The sequence below is a fragment of the Oncorhynchus mykiss genome, chromosome 26, assembly GCF_057628025.1.
Source record: "Oncorhynchus mykiss isolate SJ-2025 chromosome 26, ASM5762802v1, whole genome shotgun sequence".
NCBI lineage: Eukaryota > Metazoa > Chordata > Actinopteri > Salmoniformes > Salmonidae > Oncorhynchus > Oncorhynchus mykiss.
Window position 1 is genome coordinate 33670228 of NC_143047.1, and position 25762 is coordinate 33695989.

General features: G+C 41.3%; 2 protein-coding genes, 1 long non-coding RNA gene and 1 pseudogene across 7 annotated transcripts; 2 read left to right on the top strand and 2 right to left on the bottom strand.

Annotated features, from left to right (window-relative positions):
• Positions 1 to 695: 695 nt before the first annotated feature.
• On the bottom strand, positions 696 to 3769 carry LOC110526672 (guanosine-3',5'-bis(diphosphate) 3'-pyrophosphohydrolase MESH1). Its single transcript, XM_090222794.1, has 4 exons — positions 3551 to 3769; positions 2824 to 2879; positions 2369 to 2609; positions 696 to 1099 (listed from the first exon to the last, which is right to left on the bottom strand). The coding sequence occupies exons 1-4, from the start codon at positions 3660 to 3662 to the stop codon at positions 969 to 971; spliced, it is 540 nt and encodes a 179-aa protein (XP_090078920.1). The 5' UTR covers positions 3663 to 3769; the 3' UTR covers positions 696 to 968.
• Positions 3770 to 12022: 8253 nt separating this feature from the next.
• Positions 12023 to 12730, top strand: LOC149971456 (uncharacterized; annotated as a pseudogene).
• A 1198-nt stretch (positions 12731 to 13928) lies between these two features.
• On the bottom strand, positions 13929 to 14776 carry LOC118964940 (uncharacterized). The gene is made up of 2 exons (XR_005052259.2): positions 14557 to 14776; positions 13929 to 14456 (listed from the first exon to the last, which is right to left on the bottom strand). It is a non-coding gene; the product is annotated as an uncharacterized LOC118964940 (long non-coding RNA).
• On the top strand, positions 14757 to 25743 carry LOC110526674 (vacuolar protein sorting-associated protein 33B). 5 transcript variants are annotated; one of them, XM_090222802.1, is made up of 24 exons: positions 14757 to 14994; positions 15983 to 16127; positions 16452 to 16532; positions 16662 to 16723; positions 17355 to 17404; positions 18029 to 18096; positions 18192 to 18237; positions 18324 to 18418; positions 18643 to 18747; positions 19088 to 19178; positions 19374 to 19451; positions 19669 to 19742; positions 19845 to 19931; positions 20190 to 20280; positions 20824 to 20898; positions 21011 to 21075; positions 21465 to 21519; positions 21625 to 21671; positions 22101 to 22233; positions 23137 to 23210; positions 24446 to 24547; positions 24650 to 24725; positions 24856 to 24978; positions 25366 to 25743. In XM_090222802.1, the coding sequence occupies exons 2-24, from the start codon at positions 16032 to 16034 to the stop codon at positions 25443 to 25445; spliced, it is 1854 nt and encodes a 617-aa protein (XP_090078928.1). In that variant the 5' UTR covers positions 14757 to 14994; positions 15983 to 16031; the 3' UTR covers positions 25446 to 25743. The 5 variants fall into 5 exon arrangements, with proteins under 5 accessions (XP_090078928.1, XP_090078930.1, XP_090078931.1 ...); XM_090222804.1 differs by having other exon boundaries at positions 14901 to 14994; positions 24859 to 24978; XM_090222805.1 differs by having other exon boundaries at positions 14954 to 14994; positions 16396 to 16532.
• Positions 25744 to 25762: the final 19 nt, after the last annotated feature.

The following is a 25762-nucleotide window of genomic DNA, read 5'->3' on the forward strand; positions in this document are numbered from 1 at the left end:
TAACTAAGTCACTCTGGATAAGAGGGTCTGCTAAATGACTCAAATGTAAAATAAAATGGTGTAATTCATTTTTTTTATTGAGGGGATAAATATTACATGTATTTTCTACCCCATCTTTGATTGTCAGTATTAATGATACAAAAGGCAACAGATGCAATGTAGGTGATAAAACACATATCAGAATTCAGATGAGTCCTGCAAACTATGATTTACAAAAGTAACTGTGCTGGAAATGTTTAACGTTTGTGCTTTTCTAAGAAAACGGTTATATGTTCATGCAAGTGACTGACTGAATCCTCACTATCAGTAGCTGCAATTTGGCAGTACGCCCAGAACTTTGTTTTGAGAACAAAAGTTCTCAGTTTCAAGGTCTCGGCTTAGAGAGAAGAAGCCTTGAGGTATTGGTCTGTCACATGTTATGAACCAGTACTGGTCGGTCACATGTATGAAACAAAACAGTAATGATGAATGAATTATGCAAATATAACATGTCTGTGTATAGCCATATAGAAGACAACAGTTGGGACTGCCCCAGCAGAGCTCCTGATTGACATGTTCTATAGTGCATTGAGTTGGAACCTCTCCAGCGCGCTGATAATAAAGGATCATTCATTTAAGATTGACTTAAGTGTCCCTGGTAGTCATTTCCATGACATGGTGGTGAATTTCCACAACAGCCTTTCATCTTCACAAAATTATGCATATCTTTGCTTTATTCAATACGAGAAAACTCAAGGTGACATTGATGGTTTGCCAGTTCTACAGACAATGTATGCAAATGACTGTAGAATGAATGAATAATAAATTAGCCATAAAAAATAAATTCTTATGAGAGCTAAGAGTTTATTCAATGGAGAAGGCTCCTATTATGAAGACAATATGCTCAAATCTTTTCACATGAACTCTTTACAAAAGTGTGCAACAAGAGTTGCTGTGTTGTGCCACCCTGTATCAGAAGTAGAGAGGTGTCAAAGCTCAACCCCCCTCTGCTTGAAGAGCTCCTCTAGGTGTCTCTCCAGTGCTGGGTTGGTCCCCCTCAGTCCTCTCACTACCTGGGCTGCCCACACAAAGTACTCCTGAACACGCTCTGCCGGCCAACCTGGCAACCACAACACAGATTTAAATATAAGATATGGGACAGGGGTAAAGAGAGGGACAGTCAGACAACGAGAGGGAAGTAAAGAGAAGCAATGAGCCAGAGATATAATTAGAAAATAAAGATCAGTTTCCCCAGTTCAGAGAAATTGGTCATGGAGGTTGTTAGGTTTATGTCCCATCCTGCATCCTGATTCACCAGCTTCTAACCACTAGATGGTGCTGCTCTTGCTTTTTTTTTTAAAGAATCAGTCACTCACATTTGTGGCACAAATCCAATGCAAGTCAAGGGTACCTATATTAGCATTTTCACACAGTAACATTGAGTTATTTTTTTTATAGATACTTTAGGATTTGGACATGACGTGTGAAAATGCTAATAAAGAAACCATTCGCATGCATTGGATGTGCCAAAAATGCTAGAAAGTTAGCATTTGAAATGGTGGATAACAAAACCAAAGCATGGATTGTTGTCATACCTTGTCCATCGACTGCTTAGTCATTTAAGTTAACTTCTGACAACATTTACCATCCCGCAGTAGCGGCCATGATTTAGCAGCAGATGCATATAGCAGACATGATTTGAGAAGATAGATGACTAGATCAACAGAAAAGTGAGCCTGTCAGGTAATGATCTCCTACACTAGATCAACAGAAAAGTGAGCCTGTCAGGTAATGATCTCCTACACTAGATCAACAGAAAAGTGAGCCTGTCAGGTAATGATCTCCTACACTAGATCAACAGAAAAGTGAGCCTGTCAGGTAATGATCTCGTACACTAGATCAACAGAAAAGTGAGCCTGTCAGGTAATGATCTCCTACACTAGATCAACAGAAAAGTGAGCCTGTCAGGTAATGATCTCCTACACTAGATCAACAGAAAAGTGAGCCTGTCAGGTAATGATCTCCTACACTAGATCAACAGAAAAGTGAGCCTGTCAGGTAATGATCTCCTACACTAGATCAACAGAAAAGTGAGCCTGTCAGGTAATGATCTCCTACACAGCTTCTAGCCTAGTTAACGCAACGCTGTGCAGTTTTCCTTATTTTGACCACTTTCTCTCTCTGGCCTCCATTGACTTAGTCACACATTTTGGCCAACCTACAAGGGTAAAAACTCCAATAACCTTTGAACGGTGAAATGGGGTTTATATGATAGTGAAATGGGGTTTGGACCATTGGTTCTCTCATAGGATAACCAACACAATTAACATATTTTACACAGAGGGTCCAAAAATATGCTTTTTTGATTGGACACCCTACAATCAATCACCTGTAGGTGTGCAGCGGTTCAGGTCCCTCAGGTTGTACAGTTTGTCAGCCAGTTTGACCAGTTTGGCCTGGTGGCTGGCGTGAGGTGCATGCTCCACCTGCTGACGTTTCCTCTCATGCTTGGGTAGCGCCTTATCATCTGTCACTTCCTGAACAATTCGAGACACCGTTTGCCCAAAGATGGCCTGTAGTTCTCCTATGCTGGTGTCAGTGTCCTCCACTGTGTCATGGAGCAAAGCTGCCTGAGGACAGTTGGAAAACACAAATATCAGTCATGACCTTCCTGTTAATAACACAAACTCGTAACACAAATGTTTAATGTTTTCATGAGCTTAACATTGCCCATTGACTCGTCTATACTTAATAATATAATTTCATTACGATTTAAAATATTGCCCTCCAGGAACAAGTATGCAAGAAAGTATTTTGAGTTTGTCTGATACATAAAACACTTACTTGCAAAACTTCAATGTCTGTGATCCCACCTTCATGGCTTAGGATCCTTGCCACACCTGCAAAATGATGAACACAGCAAATGTAAATGCAGATATCCATACACTGAAGTCCGAGCAGTGAGAGAGTTATTGCTAAGGACCTCTCTCAATAATGGACTAGAGGCTAACGTTACTCCTTATCGTCCAAGGACCTTGCATGTTTAGAGGCAAATTGGCCCTTGCAGCCAAAACCGCTAAATACTCAATCTAAACATGAATCAATTCTCAATTACAGTACATTTCTAGAAAAACTTTTATATCAAAAATAATTTTCCAAATACAAAACACACACTTATTGTGCACTGTTAACAGATTAACAGATGCAGCTGACAGAATCTTTCAGTGACAACAGATGCAGACAGCTAATTAGCACATGAACGCCTGTCTTCAGTAAACAAGCGCTGTACCATGGAGATGAGACCGTGGGAACACTTACCCTAAACAAAAGTGTGTAGTGCTTTTACCTTTTGTGTTAATAATTTTTTAAAAACGTCTAGCTAATATGAAATATATGTTCCTTGTGTTTCCAAAACCGTACCGCAAAATATGTTTTAACGTTCAGAACAAGCCCCGGTCAGAAGATTCTAGCTATCATCAATAGGCGCTAATGGTAGCTAGTTAAGTCCTTATGCCATTCATAGACGTTAACTAGCTAGCATCTGTTAAGATTGTTTTTATAACAACTGTACCTATTGGGTGGTTGATATATGGCGTTTGTTCAGCGTCTTTACGTCGTTGATTGCGGTGCTTTTCAGCAGCGAAGTTGACAGTCTCCAACAGAATGACCGCTTCTGAACTCATGCTGTAAAAATAGTTTCTCACACTACAGACGGCACATTATTACCAACGTTTGGTCGCAGATCTCACCCGTCATTTGTGCGTCAGTGCCTTCTCTTTAAATGTCCGTAGTCAGACAAAGTCTCGCAACATTCCATCCGCTTCCACTGAAGCAAGGATAACATATTGCATTGGGATAAATTGTGTGCCTCCTTGCGAAACAATATAAATACGAATGAGCCTTACCTTTATATATATATTTTAGCAGTATTCCTTTCTAGGGAGGTTTTCCAAGCCACCGTGCCTCTACACCTGCATTGCTTGCTGTTTGTGGTTTTAGGCTGTGTTTCTGTACTTTGAGATATCAGCTGATGTAAGAAGAGCTTTATAAATAGATTTGATTTGATTCATAATTGTCCATGTGTTCATTAGAGACAAGAACGTTTTTGCATAAAGTCCCCATTATGAGCAGGGGTTTGTTTGAATGTCATGATCAGGGGCTGGATTTGTCTAGGAAGCAGAGACTTGTGGACATGTGGATGAACGGGTAGGCTACCCCCAGTAGTACATACCAGGCCTGGACCTCCCCCGCCCAGCGACCCTGATCAGAGAGGTAGAGCACTGGCGAACAAGGGACTGTCAGGAGGGAAGGAACTTTATCTGCTGCGTAAAGTGATTTGGTAAGTCATCATTTGAGACCCAATCATTGATCCAAATCAGGAAAAATCTATGCCAAAATGTTGTAATAGGGTTATGATTATAGGGGGGGGATTATTGTCAGAAAGAAGTTGCAAAAATGTAAAAGTTTGCCAAAAACAAGGATCAACTTGATCAGTGTTTTGCCATCAAAACATGTATTTTAGACATCTTTTTTTAACGTGTGTTTTCCTATGTAAGGAGGACATCTAAATTGTTTTTAGTAGTATTTTGTTTGACCTTTCTGACTACATTTGAAAAGATAACCAAATACTTCCTTTACCTACCCTGCCTTTCTAAGGTCTTCGAAAGCCAAGTTAACTAACAGATTACCGACCATTTCGAATTCCACTGTACTTTCTCCGCTATGCAATCTGGTTTCAGAGCTGGTCATGGGTGCACCTCAGCCACGCTCAAGGTCCTAAACGATATCATAACCGCCATCGATAAGAGACATTACTGTGCAGCCGTATTCATCGACCTGGCTAAGGCTTTCGACTCTGTCAATCACAACATTCTCATTAGCAGGCTCAACAGCCTTGGTTTCTCAAATGTTTGCCTCGCCTGGTTCACCAACTACTTCTCTGATAGAGTTCAGTATGTCAAATCGGTGGGCCTGTTGTCCGGACCTCTGGCAGTCTCTATGGGGTGCCATAGGGTTCAATTCTCAGGCCGACTCTCTTCTCTGTATACATCAATGATGTCGCTCTTGCTGCTGGTGATTCTTTGATCCACCTCTACGCAGACGACACCATTCTGTATACCTCTGGCCCTTCTTTGGACACTGTGTTAATTAACCTCCAAATGAGCTTTAATGCCATACAACTCTCCTTCCGTGGCCTCCAACTGCTCTTAAATGCAAGTAAAACTAAATGCATGTTCTTCAACCGATCGCTGCCTGTGTAACAGTATAGACTTTACGCCCGTCCCCTCGCCCCGACCTGGGCGCGAACCAGGGACGCTCTGCACACGTCAACAGTCACCCTCGAAGCATCGTTACCAATTGCTCCACAAAAGCCGCGGTCCTTGCAGAGCGAGGGGAACCACTACTTCAAGGTCTGAGCAAGTGACGTCACCGATTGAAACGCCACTAGCGCGCACCACCGCTAACTAGCTAGCCATTCCACATCGGCTACACTTGCACCTGCCCGCCCGTCCAGCATCACTACTCTGGACGGTTCTGACTTAGAATATGTGGACAACTACAAATACCTAGGTGTCTGGTTAGGCTGTAAACTCTCCTTCCAGACTCACATTAAACATCTCCAATCCAAAATGAAATCTAGAATCGGCTTCCTATTTCGCAACAAAACATCCTTCACTCATGCTGCCAAACATACCCTCGTACAACTGACCATCCTACCGATCCTCGACTTCGGCGATGTCATTTACAAAATAGCCTCCAACACTCTACTCAACAAATTGGATGCAGTCTACAACAGTCCCATCCGTTTTGTCACCAAAGCCCCATATACTACCCACCACTGCGACCTGTATGCTCTCGTTGGCTGGCCCTCGCTTCATACTCGTCACCAAACCCACTGGCTCCAGGTCATCTACATGTTTTTGCTAGGTAAAGCCTCGTCTTATCTCAGTTCACTGGTCACCATAGCAGCACCCACCTGTAGCACGCACTCCAGCAGGTATATCTCACTGGTCACCCCCAAAGCCAATTCTTCCTTCGGCCGCCTCTCCTTCCAGTTCTCTGCTGCCAATGACTGGAACGAACTGCAAAAATCACTGAACCTGGAGACTCTTACCTCCCTCACTAGCTTTAAGCACCAGCTGTCAGAGCAGCTCACAGATCACTGCACCTGTACATAGCTCATCTGTAAATAGCCCATCCAATCTACCTCATCCCCATACTGTATTTATTTATTTATCTTGCTCCTTTGCACCCCAGTATCTCTACTTGCACATTCATCTTCTGCACATTCTACCATTCCAGTGTTTAATTGACATATTGTAATTACTTCACCACCATGGCCTATTTATTGCCTTACCTCTCTTATCCTACCTCATTTGCACATGCTGTATATATATTTTCTACTGTATTATTGATTGTATGTTTGTTTATTCCACGTGTAACTCTGTATTGTTGTATGTGTCGAAATGCTTTGCTTTATCTTGGCCAGGTCACAGTTGCATATGATAACTTGTTCTCAACTAGCCTACCTGGTTAAATAAAGGTGAAAGAAATAAATATCTTCTCACAGGTTCTATCAAAAGTCCAGCACTGCACCAGCAAAACACTCCAACACTAGCACAGACTGGAATATGTTCCGGGATTCATCCAATGGCATTGTGGAGTACACCATCTGCTTCATCAATAAGTGCATCGACGACGACGTCGTCCCCACAGTGACCGTACGTACAGGGCCTTGCAAAAGTAATCATCTCCATTGGTGTTTTTCCTATTTTGTTGCATTACAACCTGTAATTTAAATAGATTTTTATTTGGATTTCATGTAACGGACATACACAAAATAGTCCAAATTGGGGTAGTGAAATTTAAAAAATAACTTGTTTAAAACAATTCTAAAAAATGTCAAACGTAAAAGTGGTGCATGCATATGTATTCACCCCCTTTGATATACCTGTATTAACTGCACCTGTTTGAACTCGTTACCTGTATAAAAGACATCTGTCCACACACTAAATCAAACAGACTCCAACCTCTCCACAATGGCCAAGACCAGAGAGCTGTGTAAGGACATCAGGGATAAAATTGTAGACCTGCACAAGGCTGGGATGGGCTACAGGACAATAGACAAGCAGCTAGGTGAGCAGGCAATAACTGTGGGCAAAATTATTAGAAAATGGAAGAAGTTCAAGATGAAGGTCAATCACCCTCGGTCTGGGGCTCCATGCAAGATCTCACCTCGTGGGGCATCAATGATCATGAGGAAGGTAAGGGATCAGCCCAGAACTACACGGCAGGACCTGGTCAATGACCTGAAGAGAGCTGGGATCATAGTCTCAAAGAAAACCATTAGTAACACACTACGCCATCATGGATTAAAATCCTGCAGCGCACGCAAGGTCCCCCTGCTCAAGCCAGCGCATGTCCAGGCCCGTCTGAAGTTTGCCAATGACCATCTGGATGATCCAGAGGAGGAATGGGAGAAGGTCATGTGGTCTGATGAGACAAAAACAGAGCTTTTTGGTCTGAACTCCACTCGCCGTGTTTGGAGGAAGAAGAAGGATGAGTACAACCCCAAGAACACCATCCAAACCGTGAAGCATGGAGGTGGAAACATCATTCTTTGGGGGTGCTTTTCTGCAAAGGGGACAGGACGACTGCACCGTATTGAGGGGAGGATGGATGGGGCCATGTATCGCGAGATCTTGGCCAACAACCTCCTTCCCTCAGTAAGAGCATTGAAGATGGGTCGTGGCTGGGTCTTCCAGCATGACAACGACCCAAAACACACAGCCAGGGCAACTAAGGAGTGGCTCCGTAAGAGGCATCTCAAGGTCCTGGAGTGGCCTAGCCAGTCTCCAGACCTGAACCCAATAGAAAATCTTTGAAGGGAGCTGAAAGTCCGTATTGCCCAGCGACAGCCCCGAAACCTGAAGGATCTGGAGAAGGTCTGTATGGAGGAGTGGGCCAAAATCCCTGCTGCAGTGTGTGCAAACCTGGTCAAGAACTACAGGAAATGTATGATCTCTGTAATTGCAAACAAAGGTTTCTGTACCAAATATTAAGTTCTGCTTTTCTGATGTATAAAATACTTATGTCATGCAATAAAATGAAAATTAATTACTTAAAAATCATACAATGTGATTTTCTGGATTTTTGTTTTAGATGCCGTTTCTCATAGTTGAAGTGTACCTATGATAAAAATGACAGACCTCTACATGCTTTGTAAGTAGGAAAACCTGCAAAATCGGCAGTGTATCAAATACTTGTTCTCCCCACTGTATATATTTACGTTCAGTGTGTCGTCTTGATCGCTGTTGAAAAGTTTGTTTCTTTTGTAGAATTGTCCGTCTCTCTCTCTCTGCCGTGGTCAGAATGGATACTTCAGAGTAACATTCAGCGATGTTGTTATAGAATAGATGTTTCGGCAGGTGTCGGTCTTGCCCTTCAATGATACCGAATTCCTAGCTGCAGACTAGTAATTAATATCAAAGACTTGTTCTTATTCTGTGGGTATCGATAGTCTAAGAGTTTAACCACGTGGGATGGTTAAAAGATTCAGCAGTCTGGTCTCAACCTTGGCCCTCTCGTTATTGAGGTAAGCTGGTCTGCAACCTTTGTCCTCTAGTAATTGAGAGAAACATGGTCTGTTCAGAAATTCTCAAAGTGGGGGTTTTATTCGGGAGTTGCAGAAAAGGCTGTCTCATGACGCAAGGTCCGAACTGGGCTCATGGGCGGTCCTCTGATTTAGTTAAACTCAAAAGGGAATTGGAGTTTCCTTCATTAAACAGTCCAAAATCACATTACACAATTTTACAAACAGTATCATTATCACTCATTCATCTTATACAACAATTAGATGTAAACCTCATATCTGAGGCTATTATATAAACAACGTTATGGTAATGTGGCTGTATTGTCTCCCATGAGCCCCACAAAATTGCACCAGCTGGATTCTTCACTGATCTTTTATACCTTCTCCGGAACATAAATGTTGTTCGGACCTCAAGTTCTGTGAGGTGGAAGAAATTCCTTTGTTCTCTTCTATGAAAACTCTACTCTGTCTCTATACTGTGGCCTTGAGGAGATCATCTCCTCCAGGAATTTACGACCTCTCTGACCACAGCAGCCTAGTTGTAGGAGACAGAGAGGGGGATGGTGCTCGCTGTACCCAAAGAGGGCAACGTCATGACAGCGTTAACTAGTAATAAGTAGAGAACATACATAGATGATCATATCTACTACAGTAATATCTCTCTCCTCTGGGGCTCACGCTCTGTAGCAGAGGAAGTTCCTCCTCTCCTCACAGTTCCTGGTTCCCCATTGCTCTTCATCTCTGGTCAGGGTCCCACCATGGAGGTATTAGGTGGGGCGCCGGTCCAGACCTGGTACTCCAGGTGGTCCCCGTTCACCAACAGCCATTCTCTGGCCAGGAAGATCAGACCCGTCCACACATGGTCGGTCTGGGCACCCTCCATCTTGCTCTGGGCCTGGAGATGTTCAGTCTTAGAGAGCAGGCTGGGGAGGTCGGTGTAGTGATCCCTGCAGTACTCCAGAGCCTCCTCCCATCTCTTCATCTCAGGATCACGGAGGAGAGAGGGTGCAGGACGTACTTTTGTCCAAATGAGAAAAGGCCCCACCACACCATCAGAGTGCCTTGTTACATCACCTGTACTCTCAGGTTACCAATTAGACTGCTTATATTTTTTCTACTGGGCTCTTTCTTAATTGTCTGTCCTTGATTCCTCACATTCTCTTACCTCGTATCCTTCTCAAAACCCCCTGCGGACAACCTTGGATCTTCTCCTCCAATGGTTTTGAGCAGAAGGAGAAGAAAAGGGATGTGAGGATTCAGGGAAAGACAATATAGTAAGGGCCCTGTTCACACACTACCTAAAAACGAACACCGCAGTCAAATAACTCCTGCAGTTTCTAAGCAAACTACCCAGGAGCTTCGGAAAATCTCACGGTCCAAAGAACCAGAATAAACTTTAACCAAAGCTGACATGTAAATCCCTCCAACAGAGAATCAGTAGAGAAAGAGTTCATCTTCTTGACCATATGCCCTTACACATTTTTAACCTCAAATGTCGGTGTGGAATATAGTAACATACGTGTAATATAGCATATGATGTCATCATAAATGTTTTGCAAGTTCTACCTGCATGTATGATTAACTTGTCAAAATAGGACAAAACTTTAGATTGATATACACGTTTAACGTCTTCCTACAATAACAAAACTGAAATAGAATGCCCTGTCTATGTTAATATAAGTGACTTGTATAGAGTGAGTTGTGATGAACTATGTCGGTGAAGCAATAAGATAAATAATACATTTCTTTCATTACACTCTTAGATAAAAAGGTGCTATCAAGAACCTAAAACAGTTCTTTGGCTGTCCCCATAGGAGAACCCTTTGAAGAACCCTTTTTTGGTTCCATGTAGAACCCTTTCCACAGAGGAAAGGATTCATTAACCTTCACCCTCCCCCACCCACATCACAGCCAATGTTAAGTCCTTCGGCACAGAAAAGCTCTCATGCACATTTAATGAGGCTCTGGGATGTGGACTAATACTTTTGAGATTTTTATTTGGAACCCAAAAAGCTTCAACCTGGAGTCAAAAAGGGTTCTCCTATTGGGACAGCCAAAGAACCCTTTGATTTTCAGTATTGATGATTCAAAAGGAAACTGATGCAATGTATGTGATAAAAGATAAATATCTGAATTTAGATTGATCCTGCAAACTAATAGGACTTACAAATGTCCTCCAGCACTTAGCAGTTTTACTGCTATATTACAAAAATATATAAAGAGCAGGACAATGATAGTAACAAGTTTACTAATACTAATTACATTGACTTGACCCGTAGTTTTACATAGACACACAGAGCACACGGTGGTAATAATATATGTTGTACAGACTTTTAGTTAGTGTATTAGATAGCCTCTACATTTCTCTCTCCCCCCTAGGACTCACTCTTGTTTTTTTAACCTTTATTTAACTAGGCAGGTCAGTTAAGAACACATTCTTATTTTCAATGACGGCCTAGGAACAGTGGGTTAACTGCCTTGTTCAGGGGCAGAACGACAGATTTGTACCTTGTCAGCTCAGGGATTCGATCTTGCAACCTTCCGGTGACTAGAATTATTATTTTATTTTGTATTCTTGTTTGTTAAAGCTAGCTATTGTTAGTAAGGTTTACCTGTGCCAAAATGTAGCTATTTATCATCCTACAGCCCATCTACTTTTGATTTTTTTTAAATGGTTAGCCAACATGTTGTGAGCACTTTTACATCCAAAACCTATGTTCTCACGGCGTTCTCTTGTCCAGCAGTGTGGTTGGAACGCCTAATGGCAATCAAATTGCAGTATTGAATCAGAATACATATAGAATTGTGAAACGTATAGAATCACACTGCATATCGTATTAGCACCTAAGTACCATGATATATCGTATCGTGAGGTCTCTGGCAATTTCCAGCCCTACCAATTAGATGCCTAGTATGCCCTCACCTGTACACAAGTGGACCAGGACCACCTGTCAGAGAACTTTCCTTACTCAACATGTGCACACGCACAATACCAACTACACACTACTCTTACCTAAACAGGAAGACTGCAATCAAATCACTTGTGTATCTTCTAAGTAAACTCTACCCAAAAAGATGGAAAATGTCAGGTGGAGAAGGACAGTAACCAAAGCTTGCATGTAAATATTTATTTGGGCTTATCCAAGAAACCTTAATTTCAGCTTAAAAATAGAAATAAACTCAGCAAAAAAAGAAACCCCTTTTTCAGGACCCTATCTTTCAAAGATAATTTGTAAAAATCCAAATAACTTCACAGATCTTCATTTTAAAGGGTTTAAACACTGTATCCCATGCTTGTTCAATGAACCATAAACAATTAATGAACATGCACCAGTGGAACGGCCGTTAAGACACTAACAGCTTACAGATGGTATGCAATTACGGTCACAGTTAAGAAAACTTAGGACACTAAAGGCCTTTATACTGACTCTGAAAAACACCAAAATAAAGATGCCCAGGGTCCCTGCTCATCTGCGTGAACGTGCCTTAGGCATGCTGCAAGGAGGCATGAGGACTGCAGATGTTGCCAGGGCAATAAATGGCAAAGTCTGTACTGTGAGACGCTTAAGACAGCGCTACAGGGAGACAGGACAGACAGCTGCTCGTCCTCGCAGTGGCAGACCACGTGTAACAACACCTGCACATGATCGGTACATCTGAACATCATACCTGCGGGACAGGTACAGGATGGCATCAACAACTGCCCGAGTTACACCAGGAATGCACAATCCCTCCATCAGTGCCCAGACTGTCCACAATAGGCTGAGAGAGGCTGGACTGAGGGCTTGTAGGCCTGTTGTAAGACAGGACCTCACCAGACATCACCGGCAACAACGTCGCCTATGGGCACAAATCCACCATCACTGGACCAGATAGGACTGCCAAAAAGTCCTCTTCACTGATAAGTCGCGGTTTTGTATCACTGGGGGTGATGGTCAGATTTGCGTTATCATCGAAGGAATGATTGTTACACCGAGGCCTGTACTCTGGAGCGTGATCGATTTGGAGGTGGAGGGTCCGTCGTGGTCTGGGGTGGTGTGTCACAGCATCATCAGACTGAGCTTGTTGTCATTGCAGGCAATCTCAACGCTGTGCGTTACAGGGAAGATATTCTCCTCCCTCCTGTGGTACCCTTCCTGCAGACTCATCCTGACATAACCCTCCAGCATGACAATACCACCAGCCACACTGCTCATTCTGTGCGTGGTTTCCTGCAAGACAGGAATGTCAGTGTTCTGCAATGGCCAGAGAAGAGCCCAGATCTCAATCCCATTGAGCACGTCTGGGACCTGTTGGATCGGAGGGTGAGGGCTAGGGCTAGGGCCATTCCCCCCAGAAATGAGGAAGAGATGCACTGCAGTACTTAATGCAGCTGGTGGCCACACCAGATACTGACTGTTACTTTTGATTTTGACCCCCCCCCCTTTGTTCAGGGACACATTATTAAATTTATGTTAGTCACATGTCTGTGGAACTTGTTTAGTTTATGTCTCAGTTGTTGAATCTTGTTATGTTCATACAAATATTTACACATGTTAAGTTTGCTGAAAATAAACGCAGTTGACAGTGAAAGGACGTTTATTTTTTTGCTGAGTTTAGCAAATTTTTTGCTCATCAATTTTGACATTGCCATTTGCGTTCTCTGGTTTTCTAGGAACAGACATGTCCGCAGTGGTTTAACAGTACCCAATTGTCAAACTTGAGTAAAAGTAAAGATACCTTAAAAGATAATGTCTCAAGTAAAAGTGAAAGTCACCCAGTAAAATACTACTTGAATAAAAATCTAAAAGTATTTGGTTTTGAATATAATTAGGAAACAAAAGTAAAAATATAAATCATTTTAAATTCCTTATAATAATCAGCTGAGACGGCACAATGTTTTTTATATTTTTTTATACGGAAAGCCAGAGGCACACTTCAACAGTCAGACATAATTTACAAACTAAGCATTTGTGTTTAGTGAGTCTGCCAGATCAGAGGCAGTAGGGATGACCAAGGAGGTTCTCTTGATAAGTGTGTGAATTAGACAATTTTCCTGTCCTGCTAAGCATTCAACGAGTACTTTTGGGTGTCAGGGAAATGTATTGGAGTAAAAGTCTTCAAAAATATAAATAATAAAGTTAAGTACAGATACCCCAAAAACGACTTAAGTAGTACTTTAAAGTATTTTTACTAAAGTACTTTACACCACTGGACATACATAAGGTTTACATCCTACAAAAAAGGTCTGTGTGTAAATGAGTGTGACCACTTCAGATATGAATTGATGCTGGTCTTTCTATGCTGTATCTGTTACAAGCCTCAGAAAGGATGTCTGAGTCGGCCTGCTGTAGATAAAGGAAAACGGACATCGAAGTTAGTCGAGCTGTGTGGCAGTTCAAGCGCATTCTTTATTGTTTTCCCAAATATTGTCTTGTTCAATCATGTCCCAATTCAATTACATATTTCTCATTCAACTTCAATACATCAGCTAGAATAATTATTCACAGTAAACATCATACAATTCATTCATTGACATTTGACCTTCTCTTCTGTGATGCTGTAAGAAGCTCTCTGTATAGAGGAGAGTTCTTTTCAAGCTTGTGTTGCTTTCTCAGGTGGGCTGGCAGTCTTTTGACAACTTCATGACAGCCTGTCATGGGGCAAGGCCTGGAGTGATGGTTGTTTTTAGCCTTGCTGCTGCTGTCACCATGTCTGCTTGGTGCTCCGAGACTGAATGTGTTGACTGCAGACTGGGCCTCCTCTCTGCCCCACTCATGGACCTGCCGCAGGTGACGAGGTAGGTGAATGACGGTGACTTGACAGCCATCCACCGGACACCTCTTTCGTCCTCTCCTTTGTGTTTTGTGTTTGTTTTCCTTTCTTTTGAGTCTTTGGTCCACACCTGTAAACATATCATTGACAACAAAGAAGAGAACATGGTTATGATGGAGACGGGTGATGATGTTGGAATTAAGATGAGGAAGGTTTGCTCTGCTAGGGACCTGGTGCATCTAAATGGTCAAAAGAGGATCTTCAGGATAAAGGAAAGAAACATGGTGAGTGCTGGATGCTGCCAACTTGGTATTTGCTTTAAAAAATCCACTTTTCCACCACATTAGTACCAATGATTTTTATATAGCTACATCATTGATAGGTAATAGGGAGAGGCTACTATTGGATAGTTGGTTTCTTTGGGGTCTTTAGTCCGTTGATCTTGGTGGTTTTCAGCAGAAAATGTCACCGTCTGCAACAATATAACCGAATCTGAACTCATAGTAGCAAGTTGCATACTGTAAACAGCAAAGTGCATTGACTAGGTACAGTTCTCCAAACAGTTGTTCTCTCCAGTCATGTCTTGAGATACGGTGCCCTCTATTTACTTGTTCGTAGTGAAACAAAGATTCGCAACATCCCATCCGCACATCCGGAAACAACCCAAGGTAATGTTCATAGCTAGCTAAAATTGATAGAGCATATTTTGTTTATTTTACATTTTTAAATCGTCTAAATCGTCCAATAACCTATAAGGTAACGGTATGTACATTTGGTTTTAATGACTGTCGTCGTCCTTATTGCCATATACAGTTAATCATGGTGTGACTACTAAATCAGCTGATAACTACAGTATGCTAACGTTAGCTCTCGAAAACTCTTCTCTGTATGTTGGTTTTCAGGTGTTAAACCCGCATTTGTCTCAATGTAAACAAAAATTCGACGCTTTGTTTTAACGTTTAGAAAAGTAAATAATAATCGCGTTCAACCCGGTTTTCGAAACGTATATTTAATTTCAGTGAGAAATAATTTGTTCAAATAAAAAATATACACTATACTGTAGCTGGCCCTGTTCCACGATTAGCCAAAAGGATTAGCCCCCTCACTTGAAACTTGTGCCCCTTCAGTTTTTGTTGTAATGTCTCTATATAAAAAATATTTTAAAATTATTGAGTGACAGGTTGGCACAAAAACTGTATCTATGCTGCATTGTCAGCACAATAGACAGAGCCCACTGCTGTGTGTGTGTGTGTGTGTGTGTGTGTGTGTGTAGGGGCACCTGGTCTCAGATCATTTCTTATTATTTTGTATTTAAATCCGAGACATTCCATTTAGTATGATATGTTATATTTCGTATGGTATGCATTAATTTGTGGATGTCCATCAACCATTTCGTATGATATTTGACAAATTATAATTCATATTATATTTTAGGAATTTGCAAAACATACAATATATTACTAGCGAATTCTAGCTAGGTGGCTAACGTTAGCTAGCTCGTTGACATTGTGAAGCTACCCACTCTGCAAATAAGTCAATTCAATGTATATTCCACATTGGTTCAACTTAATTTAATTGAAATGACGTGGAAACAGTGTTAATTAAATTAGAGTGTGCCCAGTGGGTAGCCCATCACAGCTGGATTGTATTTTCCAGGGAGGTGAATGGTTGGGCAGGTGTGTCACTCTGTTCCACCTCAGGCCCCATGGCTCACAGTGTCAGGAGAGATGCCCCTGAGCTCCCTGACTTCTCACTGCTCAAGAGGCTGGCCAGGGACCAGCTCATTTACCTACTGGAACAGGTAGGACTACTCCACTCATCTTCCCCCCACTCAGGTTATCAATTGTCTTGTGTCTCAGTATCCACAAGTACTCACACAAGTCATGGATCCTATTAAAGGTGTAAAGCCTGGGTCAGTTTCTCAGACAGTCCTGGTCCTGGACTAAAAATCTGTTTCAATTGAGATTCTATAGGCTTAATCTGTGTCTGGGAAAGCGTCCCTCTATGTTTCTGTAATGTATATTAGTCTCTACTGCTGGTAGCAATCCTAAATTCCTCTTCTGGGTTAGGTATATTCATCATCCTCATCATCATCATACTGCATTTTTACTCCCCTGGTTTAAAGCTACCTGGGAGGAAGGACCTGTTCATTGAGGCAGATTTGATGAGCCCCCTGGACCGCATTGCTAATGTCACAACACTAAAGGTACATGTCATTGTTATGTTTCTGAATATTGCTGTATACCATATTGATTGCCTGTCCTTACATATATCAGTTTACCAGGTTACAATGAGGTTCAGTCCTATACAATCTTTGTCACCTTTCTCCTTGTAGCAACATGATGTGGACAAGCTTTACAAAGTGGAACACAAACCCATTGTCAGCACCTCAGATCAGTAAGTAGCAAATCCGATTGTAGTTCCATAGATCTACTTCTCTTTTATTGTCTTGGAGGAACAAGTATCACAGCCATAACAATGTTGTAACACCGCCATAACAATGTTGTAACAACGTCATAACAATGTTGTAACACAGCCATAACAATGTTGTAACACAGCCATAACAATGTTGTAACACCGTCATAACAATGTTGTAACACAGCCATAACAATGTTGTAACACAGCCATAACAATGTTGTAACACCGTCATAACAATGTTGTAACACAGCCATAACAATGTTGTAACACAGCCATAACAATGTTGTAACACAGCCATAACAATGTTGTAACACAGCCATAACAATGTTGTAACACAGCCATAACAATGTTGTATAACACCGCCATAACAATGTTGTAACACCGCCATAACAATGTTGTAACACAGCCATAACAATGTTGTAACACAGCCATAACAATGTTGTAACACAGCCATAACAATGTTGTAACACAGCCATAACAATGTTGTATAACACCGCCATAACAATGTTGTAACACAGCCATAACAATGTTGTAACACAGCCATAACAATGTTGTAACACAGACATAACAATGTTGTAACACCGCCATAACAATGTGCCTTCCTTGACAGACTATGCTTCCTGATCCGCCCAAGAATAAAAACTGTCAAGTGGATATGTGGTAAGTAGAATGGTGGCACCCTGATTCATATTGTATGTCATTAAAGTGTAACTCTTGGGATGCCAATGCAGTGAAAGATTAAGTTAGCAACGCTAGTCCCTTCCAGAGAAATGAATGACTGTATTACTGTCGTCCCAGACTTTGAAATGCCTTGTCTTTTCTGGATCAGTGGTATTATCGACAGTGCTTCTGGAGTACGTTGTGTTACTGTGCAAACAAAGGCTTCTGATTTAATGTCCTTGATCGGGAAGACAATGAGGGAAATCACTCTGTTATGAGTTTGATTTATTCTTGCTCACAGATCAACTGAAAAAATGCAAAATTTACATGACTAATAATTGCAAAACACTCATTTAAATACATAACACATAATACATTACATAAATAGAATACAGAACACTTGAAACATTACAGGACATTTTTTAGAATGGAAATTGAAATATTAAAATGTGATTGTAAAACAACAAAAAAATTGAGGGGGGAAATCATTAAAGAGGTAGAGTTATTATACAGTCTGACAGCAGTGAGTAGAGTGCCGTTTCCCAGGTGGTTTGTACGGGCAGTTATACAGGATGGTTCGTGGCTGTTTCTTATATCCACTGACAAATTGGTTTCTTTTTCCAGATGTGGTCAATGCAGACAAAGCATTTGGGAGATTCAGAAGATACAAGATCATATTTAGCCCTCAGAAGGTGATTATTATGTAGTTATTGTATACTCTCTGCAATAAAACAATTATATTTGTTTTCTTTGCTCATTCTTCTCTCGCTTTCCGTGTCTCTTACAGTTTTATGCATGCGAGAACCTTTTGGAGGAGCAGGGAATCTTTGGTGGTAGGTGTATTTTGATATTTCATATTCATATTTTGGTATTCCAGATGTTTGAATGTTAACAGACACTTTTTCACTCCCTTGTGAAGATGTGACTACTGACGAGTGGTCATTCTACCTCCTGCCCCTGGACGATGACATCATTAGCTTGGAGCTTCCGGAATTCTTCAGAGACTACTTCTTGGTAATGATAGACAGTAGTGCTGATGGGAGCTGTATTTAGGAATATCAGTCCCACTTTATGATGCAAAAATTATGGATTTACATGTAGTTACATAAGCAGGTACAGTGTAATAACAAATTAGTAACACATTTTGGCATATAACTAACAACCTAGTACTGGGACTAAAGTGGTTATATTCATAGTGCTAATTATTTTGCTAACAAGCATGACCTGTGTGTCCACAGGAGGGAGACCAGCGCTGGGTGAGAACAGCGGGTAGTGCCCTGCATCTCCTACACTCTGTCTACGGCCCCTTCTCTAAGGTGTATGGGATCGGACGATGCTCCAAGGTAAGATCAGCTCAGTACATCAACACTCTTTAATGTACTTTTGTATACCGCAATTCAGCGTTTAGCTGCCTTGTATACTGAATTAAAACAAAGCTAAAATACATCTGGGATTATGATTCTAGATGGTACTGAATGAATGATTTATTATGGGTGCCAGTCTGTTTATGTTTCAGCCAACCAGTCTTTGTCGTGTTCATCAAGGTAGAGCTGTATGTTGTTGAATGCAGACACAGTCAGAAATCAGCACCGGTACAGATGATTTAGATTTTCAAACACCATGATTTAGACGAGATTCATAGAGTATGTGTTAACAGTATGTCTGGTCTCTTGCCCGGTTCAGATGGCGTATGAATCGTGGAGGGAGCAGGTGGAGGAGGGGGAACAGAGAGCGCGTCAAGCGGAGATCGGAAATGTGTTTCTCATTGACAGAGGTAGATCTTTCTTGAACTGTGAATCACGGCAGTTGTGACGTTTGTCTTATTTGTTGCTCTCATTTTTTTACATTTTAAATCAGACTAACGTATGAGAATGTGGATTTGGAATGGAATTCTCCTTTAAGTATAACAATAGGGTGATACTTGTCATAATAATAGCTGATATCATACTAATGTTTTCTCTCTTTGCAGATGTGGACCTTGTGACTCCTCTGTGTTCCCAGGTTGTCTATGAAGGACTTGTCGATGATATTTTCAGAATTAAATGTGGTAAGCAATGATATTTGCTCTGATTACAGTCCCTACTTTGAAATAGCTATACTGCAAATAATGTGGTCTTTATATATTGTGTCCTAGTCAAGTACCACACACACTGAAGCCTCTTATTGCTGTATACCATTACAGTTACAATGCATAAAATGGCATTAAGATCTTATTGCATGTCCATTGTCTGTATGGAATTTTAATCCAGCTCTTTGTCCTATAGGATGTGTGGAGTTTTGTCCAGATGTCACCTCCTCTGACAAGAGTATAAAAGTGATGCTAAACTCTCAAGATAAGGTTGGCCTTTTAGAAGTATAACACGGTTGAATTGATATCATCTCCCCATCACTGGTTTAAGGATGACAGTCTCACTGGAATTTGTACGTGCTTCTATCTCAGGTTTTTAACGAGATCAGGAACGAGCATTTCTCCCAGGTGTTTGGCTTCCTAAGTCAAAAGGCCCGAAACCTCCAGACTGCATATGATGTGAGTGTTTCATTCTGACCATATTTACATCTATATGGGCCTTTGTGCTTCCAATCTATTTGTTTACCTTTATTTGCTAGGTATGGTAAGCTGATTGACAGCACATTTATAATTTCCAACAATTCCCCCCTGTTGAAGTGTTGCCCTACGTGGATGTATAATATTTGTCTTAAATGTCCTCTTAGAGCTTTCTTTACATCAAAGAGTAGAAGTTCATGTTTGACGATTATTCATCTCTCTCCGTCTTTGTCATTACAGAAGCGTAGTGGAATGGACATTAAACAGATGAAGACGTTTGTGTCGGAGGAGCTGAAAGGGTTAAAACAGGAGCATCGGCTCCTCAGTCTGCGTGAGTATTGAGTCTCTACTTCCCCAGAGTCAAATGAATTGGTTGAGACCATTTTTATGTCTGCGTGCATTTTGAAGGAAGTTGTTAACTAGTGTTAGCGCAATTTATTTTTTGTTTTTATTTAACTTGGCAAGTCAGTCAAGAACAAATTCTTATTTACAATGACGGGCTACCCCGGCCAAACCCTCCCCTAACCCGGACGACGCTGGGCCAATTGTGTACCGCCCTATGGGACTCCTGGTCACGGCCGGTTGTGATACAGCCTGGGATCGAACCCGGGTCTGTAGTGATGCCTCTAGCACTGCGATGCAGCCTTAGACCGTCTATGGTAACTGCTAGTATGCTATGAGATACCAAAGACTTTCAGTCATTGCGCTAACACTAGTTAACATTGGCTCGAGAAACTACCTCTAACTTCCTTCATACAGGATGTAGAGACATACAAATGGTATCCATGAGTTCATTAGACTGTGAGGAAGTAGATAAAGGGCTTCATTGCAAAAATCCTGAAGTATCCCTTTAAAAAGACATGTCTCTCTTCAGATATTGGTGCCAGTGAGTCGATGATGAAGAAGAAAACGAAGCAGGACTTCCAAGAGCTGTTGAAGACAGAGCACTGTAATATTACATTACATAGGCTACACTGTACTTTGAGGCAAATGTTTTTTCCCCATATGAATCCCATTTCCTGCATTGCATAATAACTGATACTTATTTCCCCACCCGACAGCCTTACTGGAGGGGTTTGAAATCCGTGAATGTATTTCCTACATAGAGGAGCATATCAATAGACAGGTGAGATTGTTTGGAAGATAATGGTACCATAGAAATATAATGAATAGAAAGGGCGTCTCCATTCAAGTCAATGGTGTCATAATGGGTGGACTGGCAGCCATTCTGAGTGTACCCATGAGTTTACCAGTCAAATTGCCAGGGGTAGAGCCTCCAAACCCATTCTATTCATTATATTTCTATGAATGCTACATGCATACAGGTAATCATAGTGCTAAATCGGCCAAATAAGATGTATATTACTGGTTGTGTTCATCAATCATCCTGGCACATAATTGTTCCTTTATAACTATAATTGTTCTCTCCAACCACATCAAACTGTAAACCTGGAGGAAGCTATCATCCACCTTATTGTGTTATCATCCACCTTATTGTGTTATCATCCACCTTAGGTCTCTATGGTGGAAAGTATGAGACTCCTTTGTCTGCTGTCTCTCACAGAAAACGGTGAGACTTCATAGAGATGTTTTTTAACCAAACACATGAAAATATAATTTATCTCATGATAAGATTCTTATTCCTTTTAAATCAGCTGTTTATATTTTCTTTCAGGCCTCCTTCCCAAAGATTATCGGTCATTAAAAGCCCAGTTTCTACAGGTGGGTTCTGGTATCATAGGTATTGTTTTAAATGATATCTAGCACTGGTTGGGAAAAACTGGTTGTAATGATATCAGGCTGACATCTTTTGTGATGTCATGGTCATGTCGTGTACTAGTTGGAAGAAAAAAAAAATTTAGTGACCAGAAAAATGACCTCTCCCAGTCCCAGATATCTTGACGTTGTCAGGATAAAAGACGTCTTTGTGAACATATCAAAATACTTAAACAAACAAATACAACCAACCATTTTACAACCACAAAATGATGACATCCCAGACCAAATTTTGCTCGCTAGTGTGTTACTGTGTAACATTGTCAGTGTAATGTGCATTTAGACTGGATTCCTTCTGTATCTTTGTATTTCCATTGTTATTTTGTTGGAGCCTTTTCCTTGTTACATAGTTCTGTGTCCTATTTCCTCTCTCAGAGTTATGGCATTGAACACCTACTGACGTTTTCCAACCTGAAGCAGCTAGGCCTGCTGGTGGAGCAGCAGCCTGGAGAGACCCTCACTGTCATGGAGAGCAGAGTGGGCAAACTGGTCAACGACAAAACCGCAGGTCAGATACAGGCTGGTCCCAATACCGTTACTGTATTTAATACAGGCTGGGTCCCAATGCCGTTACTGTATTTAATACAGGCTGGGTCCCAATACTGTTACTGTTTTTAATACAGGCTGGGTCCCAATACCGTTACTGTATTTAATACAGGCCGGGTCCCAATACTGTTACTGTATTTAATACAGGCTGGGTCCCAATACTGTTACTATATTTAATACAGGCTGGGTCCCAATACTGTTACTATATTTAATACAGGCCGGGTCCCAATACTGTTACTGTATTTAATACAGTCCGGGTCCCAATACTGTTACTGTTTTTAATACAGGCTGGGTCCCAATACTGTTACTGTATTTAATACAGGCTGATTCCCAATACTGTTACTGTATTTAATACAGGCTGGGTCCCAATACTGTTACTGTATTTAATACAGGCTGGGTCCCAATACGGTTACAAATTTAATACAGGCTGGGTCCCAATACTGTTACTATATTTAATACAGGCTGGGTCCCAATACCGTTACTGTATTTAATACAGGCTGGGTCCCAATACCGTTACTGTATTTAATACAGGCTGGGTCCTAATACTGTTACTGTATATAACTACTTTGTTTTTCTCCTCGTTTCCTTTCCTGAGTGACCACCACTAATTGATGAAGTGTCTGAATAGGTTTCTTTAACCTGTCAAGTCATTGTAATAAGGAATTGGGATAAGGAAATTAAGCTAATTAAGAATAGTGAGAGACTGACTGATCTGAACCAAGTGAGGGTACAGTGATTTACATTTTTGAGACTACTACTAGCCACAAAATATACATCATAGATATACTGTACTTTAGAGTCCTGACAATGACAAGATGCTCTGCAAAATATCAGCACTTGAACCTTTCAACATGTTCTATTTTAGGAAAGCTGACTGATGCCTTCTCCTCCCTGGCCAAGAAGAGCAATTTCCGTGCCTTGGGCAGGAGGCTCAATCTGGTATGTAGTCTTTTAATTTAATTAACAAAGCAATTACCATATTAAAAACATACCCATGTATTGAGTTACTTTAACTTCATGAAATTTCACTAAACGTTATCGGGCGGATTCGTGTACACAGATTAAGCCTAATCCTGGATTCTCCATGAAATTTAGTTTTTAGTTCAGGACTAGGCTGGGAAATGGACAGGAAACTGTGTTTTTAGTTCAGGACTAGGCTGGGAAATGGCCAGGAAACTGTGTTTTTAGTTCAGCACTAGGCTGGGAAATGGCCAGGAAACTGTTTTTAGTTCAGCACTAGGCTAGGAAATGGCCAGGAAACTGTGTTTTTAGTTCAGCACTAGGCTGGGAAATGGCCAGGAAACTGTGTTTTTAGTTCAGGACTAGGCTGGGAAATGGCCAGGAAACTGTGTTTTTAGTTCAGGACTAGGCTGGGAAATGGCCAGGAAACTGTGTTTTTAGTTCAGGACTAGGCTGGGAAATGGCCAGGAAACTGTGTTTTTAGTTCAGCACTAGGCTGGGAAATGGCCAGGAAACTGTGTTTTTAGTTCAGAACTAGGCTGGGAAATGGACAGGAAACTGTGTTTTTAGTTCAGGACTAGGCTGGGAAATGGCCATAAAACAGGGTCCCAAACGATTTTGGCTGCGACCCGTTTTTGACATAAATAAAAAGTTGACCCCACCATGTCAAAAAACTAATGTTATCAACGGCAAATGTTTACATTTTGGCTATGACAGTCTATTATAAATCAGTCTGAAATACTGACAAAAGTACAGTCAATCTGAAGGAAATCTGGTTTGAAGTGACTAAAATGCACCAGGAAAGGTATAAGTTCAGAAGATCATCAGACAATAATGTTGTCTGATCTTCAGTTTGATTCAGTGCCTGGTCTTGTCCAGTCTGTTTTAATGAGTCCTGCGTGGCTTGTGGGCATTGTGGAGGGAAACAGAAGATACATACGTGTTCCTGAGAGTCTAATCTTACAGTAATGGGGTCATAATATTTTGTATCTTGAACCATTTAAAAGATTGAGGCACATTTGTAGGAAGAAAACAGAAACCTATGTTTATTACAACGGTATCTAGTGGCTACCGGAGGTTTCTGACAAAACCCTGGTTCTAAGAACCAAGAGCGATTTTCTTTATATATAGTTTGGGAAACACTACCCTAAATTAACTCCATAACCAAACAGTATTGCAATGAAACCGGATGTCCTTACTATATCTATATCAAGGTGCCCAAGTCAGATGAAGAGTATGACCTCCGTGTCCCTCGAGACATGGCCTATATCTTCAGTGGAGCCTACATTCCTTTGAGCTGCAAACTCATCGAACAGGTAGGTGGACTCCAATATGAATGAACTCATGGATACTAAGACAGAAGTGTGGTTTCAATTAGTGATATAATAAAAAGTATTCCTCTTGTGCTACGTCTGCAGGTATTGGAGCGTGATGGCTGGACAGGGCTCGAGGAAGTCACCCGCATGCTCAACGGACATGAATTTGCAGTCACAGGTAAGACAAGTGGGCTTGACATTCACACTGAAATGTATGTAAAAGGCACTTTTGAATGGAAAGTCCATTGAGGAAAGGGGAACACGCAGAGCATTCCAGTTCTTTATTTTCTCCCCCCCCCCCCTCTCAGCAGGGAGTAACGGATCAGACGCAAGGGTGAAGACCGATTCCCAGCGTATCATCCTAGTCATGTTCCTGGGTGGGTGCACCTTCTCAGAGATCTCAGCACTACGCTTCCTGGGCAGAGAGAAAGGTAAGGAAGGCTTTATATTGGGATTCTGGAAGGTGGTGGTACTAGAAATTTATCAGTGTGCCAATGTAGGGAACAGCAGAAGTCTTGAGAGGTGGGCCAGTAACCAGAGGGTTGCCGGTTCGAATCCCAATGCTGACAGGGAAAATGTAGAGGGTGTGAGCTAAGGAAAGATATATTCATGCCCCTATTTCTACCTCTATTTCTCCTAGGTTATACATGTATTGTGGTGGCTACATAGTTTACAATACATGTTTTATATAGGTCAAGCGGGTTCTACATAATTACTTTGTACCGTTGAAAAAGAGACCTTGGCTCTCAATTGGGATTCTCGGTATAAATACAAGTTGAATAAAAGTGGATAATGTGTTCTCTCTATGGTGTTTCTAGGTATTAAATTCATTGTGGTGACCACAGCTATCACAAACAGTGCCAGACTTCTGGAGTCTATGTTGGACAACCATGCATGAGTCCTGGGGTCTTTCTATCATTGCCAATGGAAGCATCCAGCTTGTGGTCCAAGACATCATGTGGACACATACAGATGACTTTTTGGACAATTTGCATCAACAATATGACAACAAGCTACATGCTTGCACCTGTTATTCAGAGTCTTGTATTGGAAGCAGTCACTGTCTAGGATAGATCTGATTCAGAAAAAAATGGGTTGACGTTGGAATATATTCCATCATAGTGCTATACCAACTGCAAAAGGTGTACAAAGAATGTTGTTTTCTGTCCACAGTACAAAATAAATATTATGTTTTATTTGTTGTCTGTGATTTAT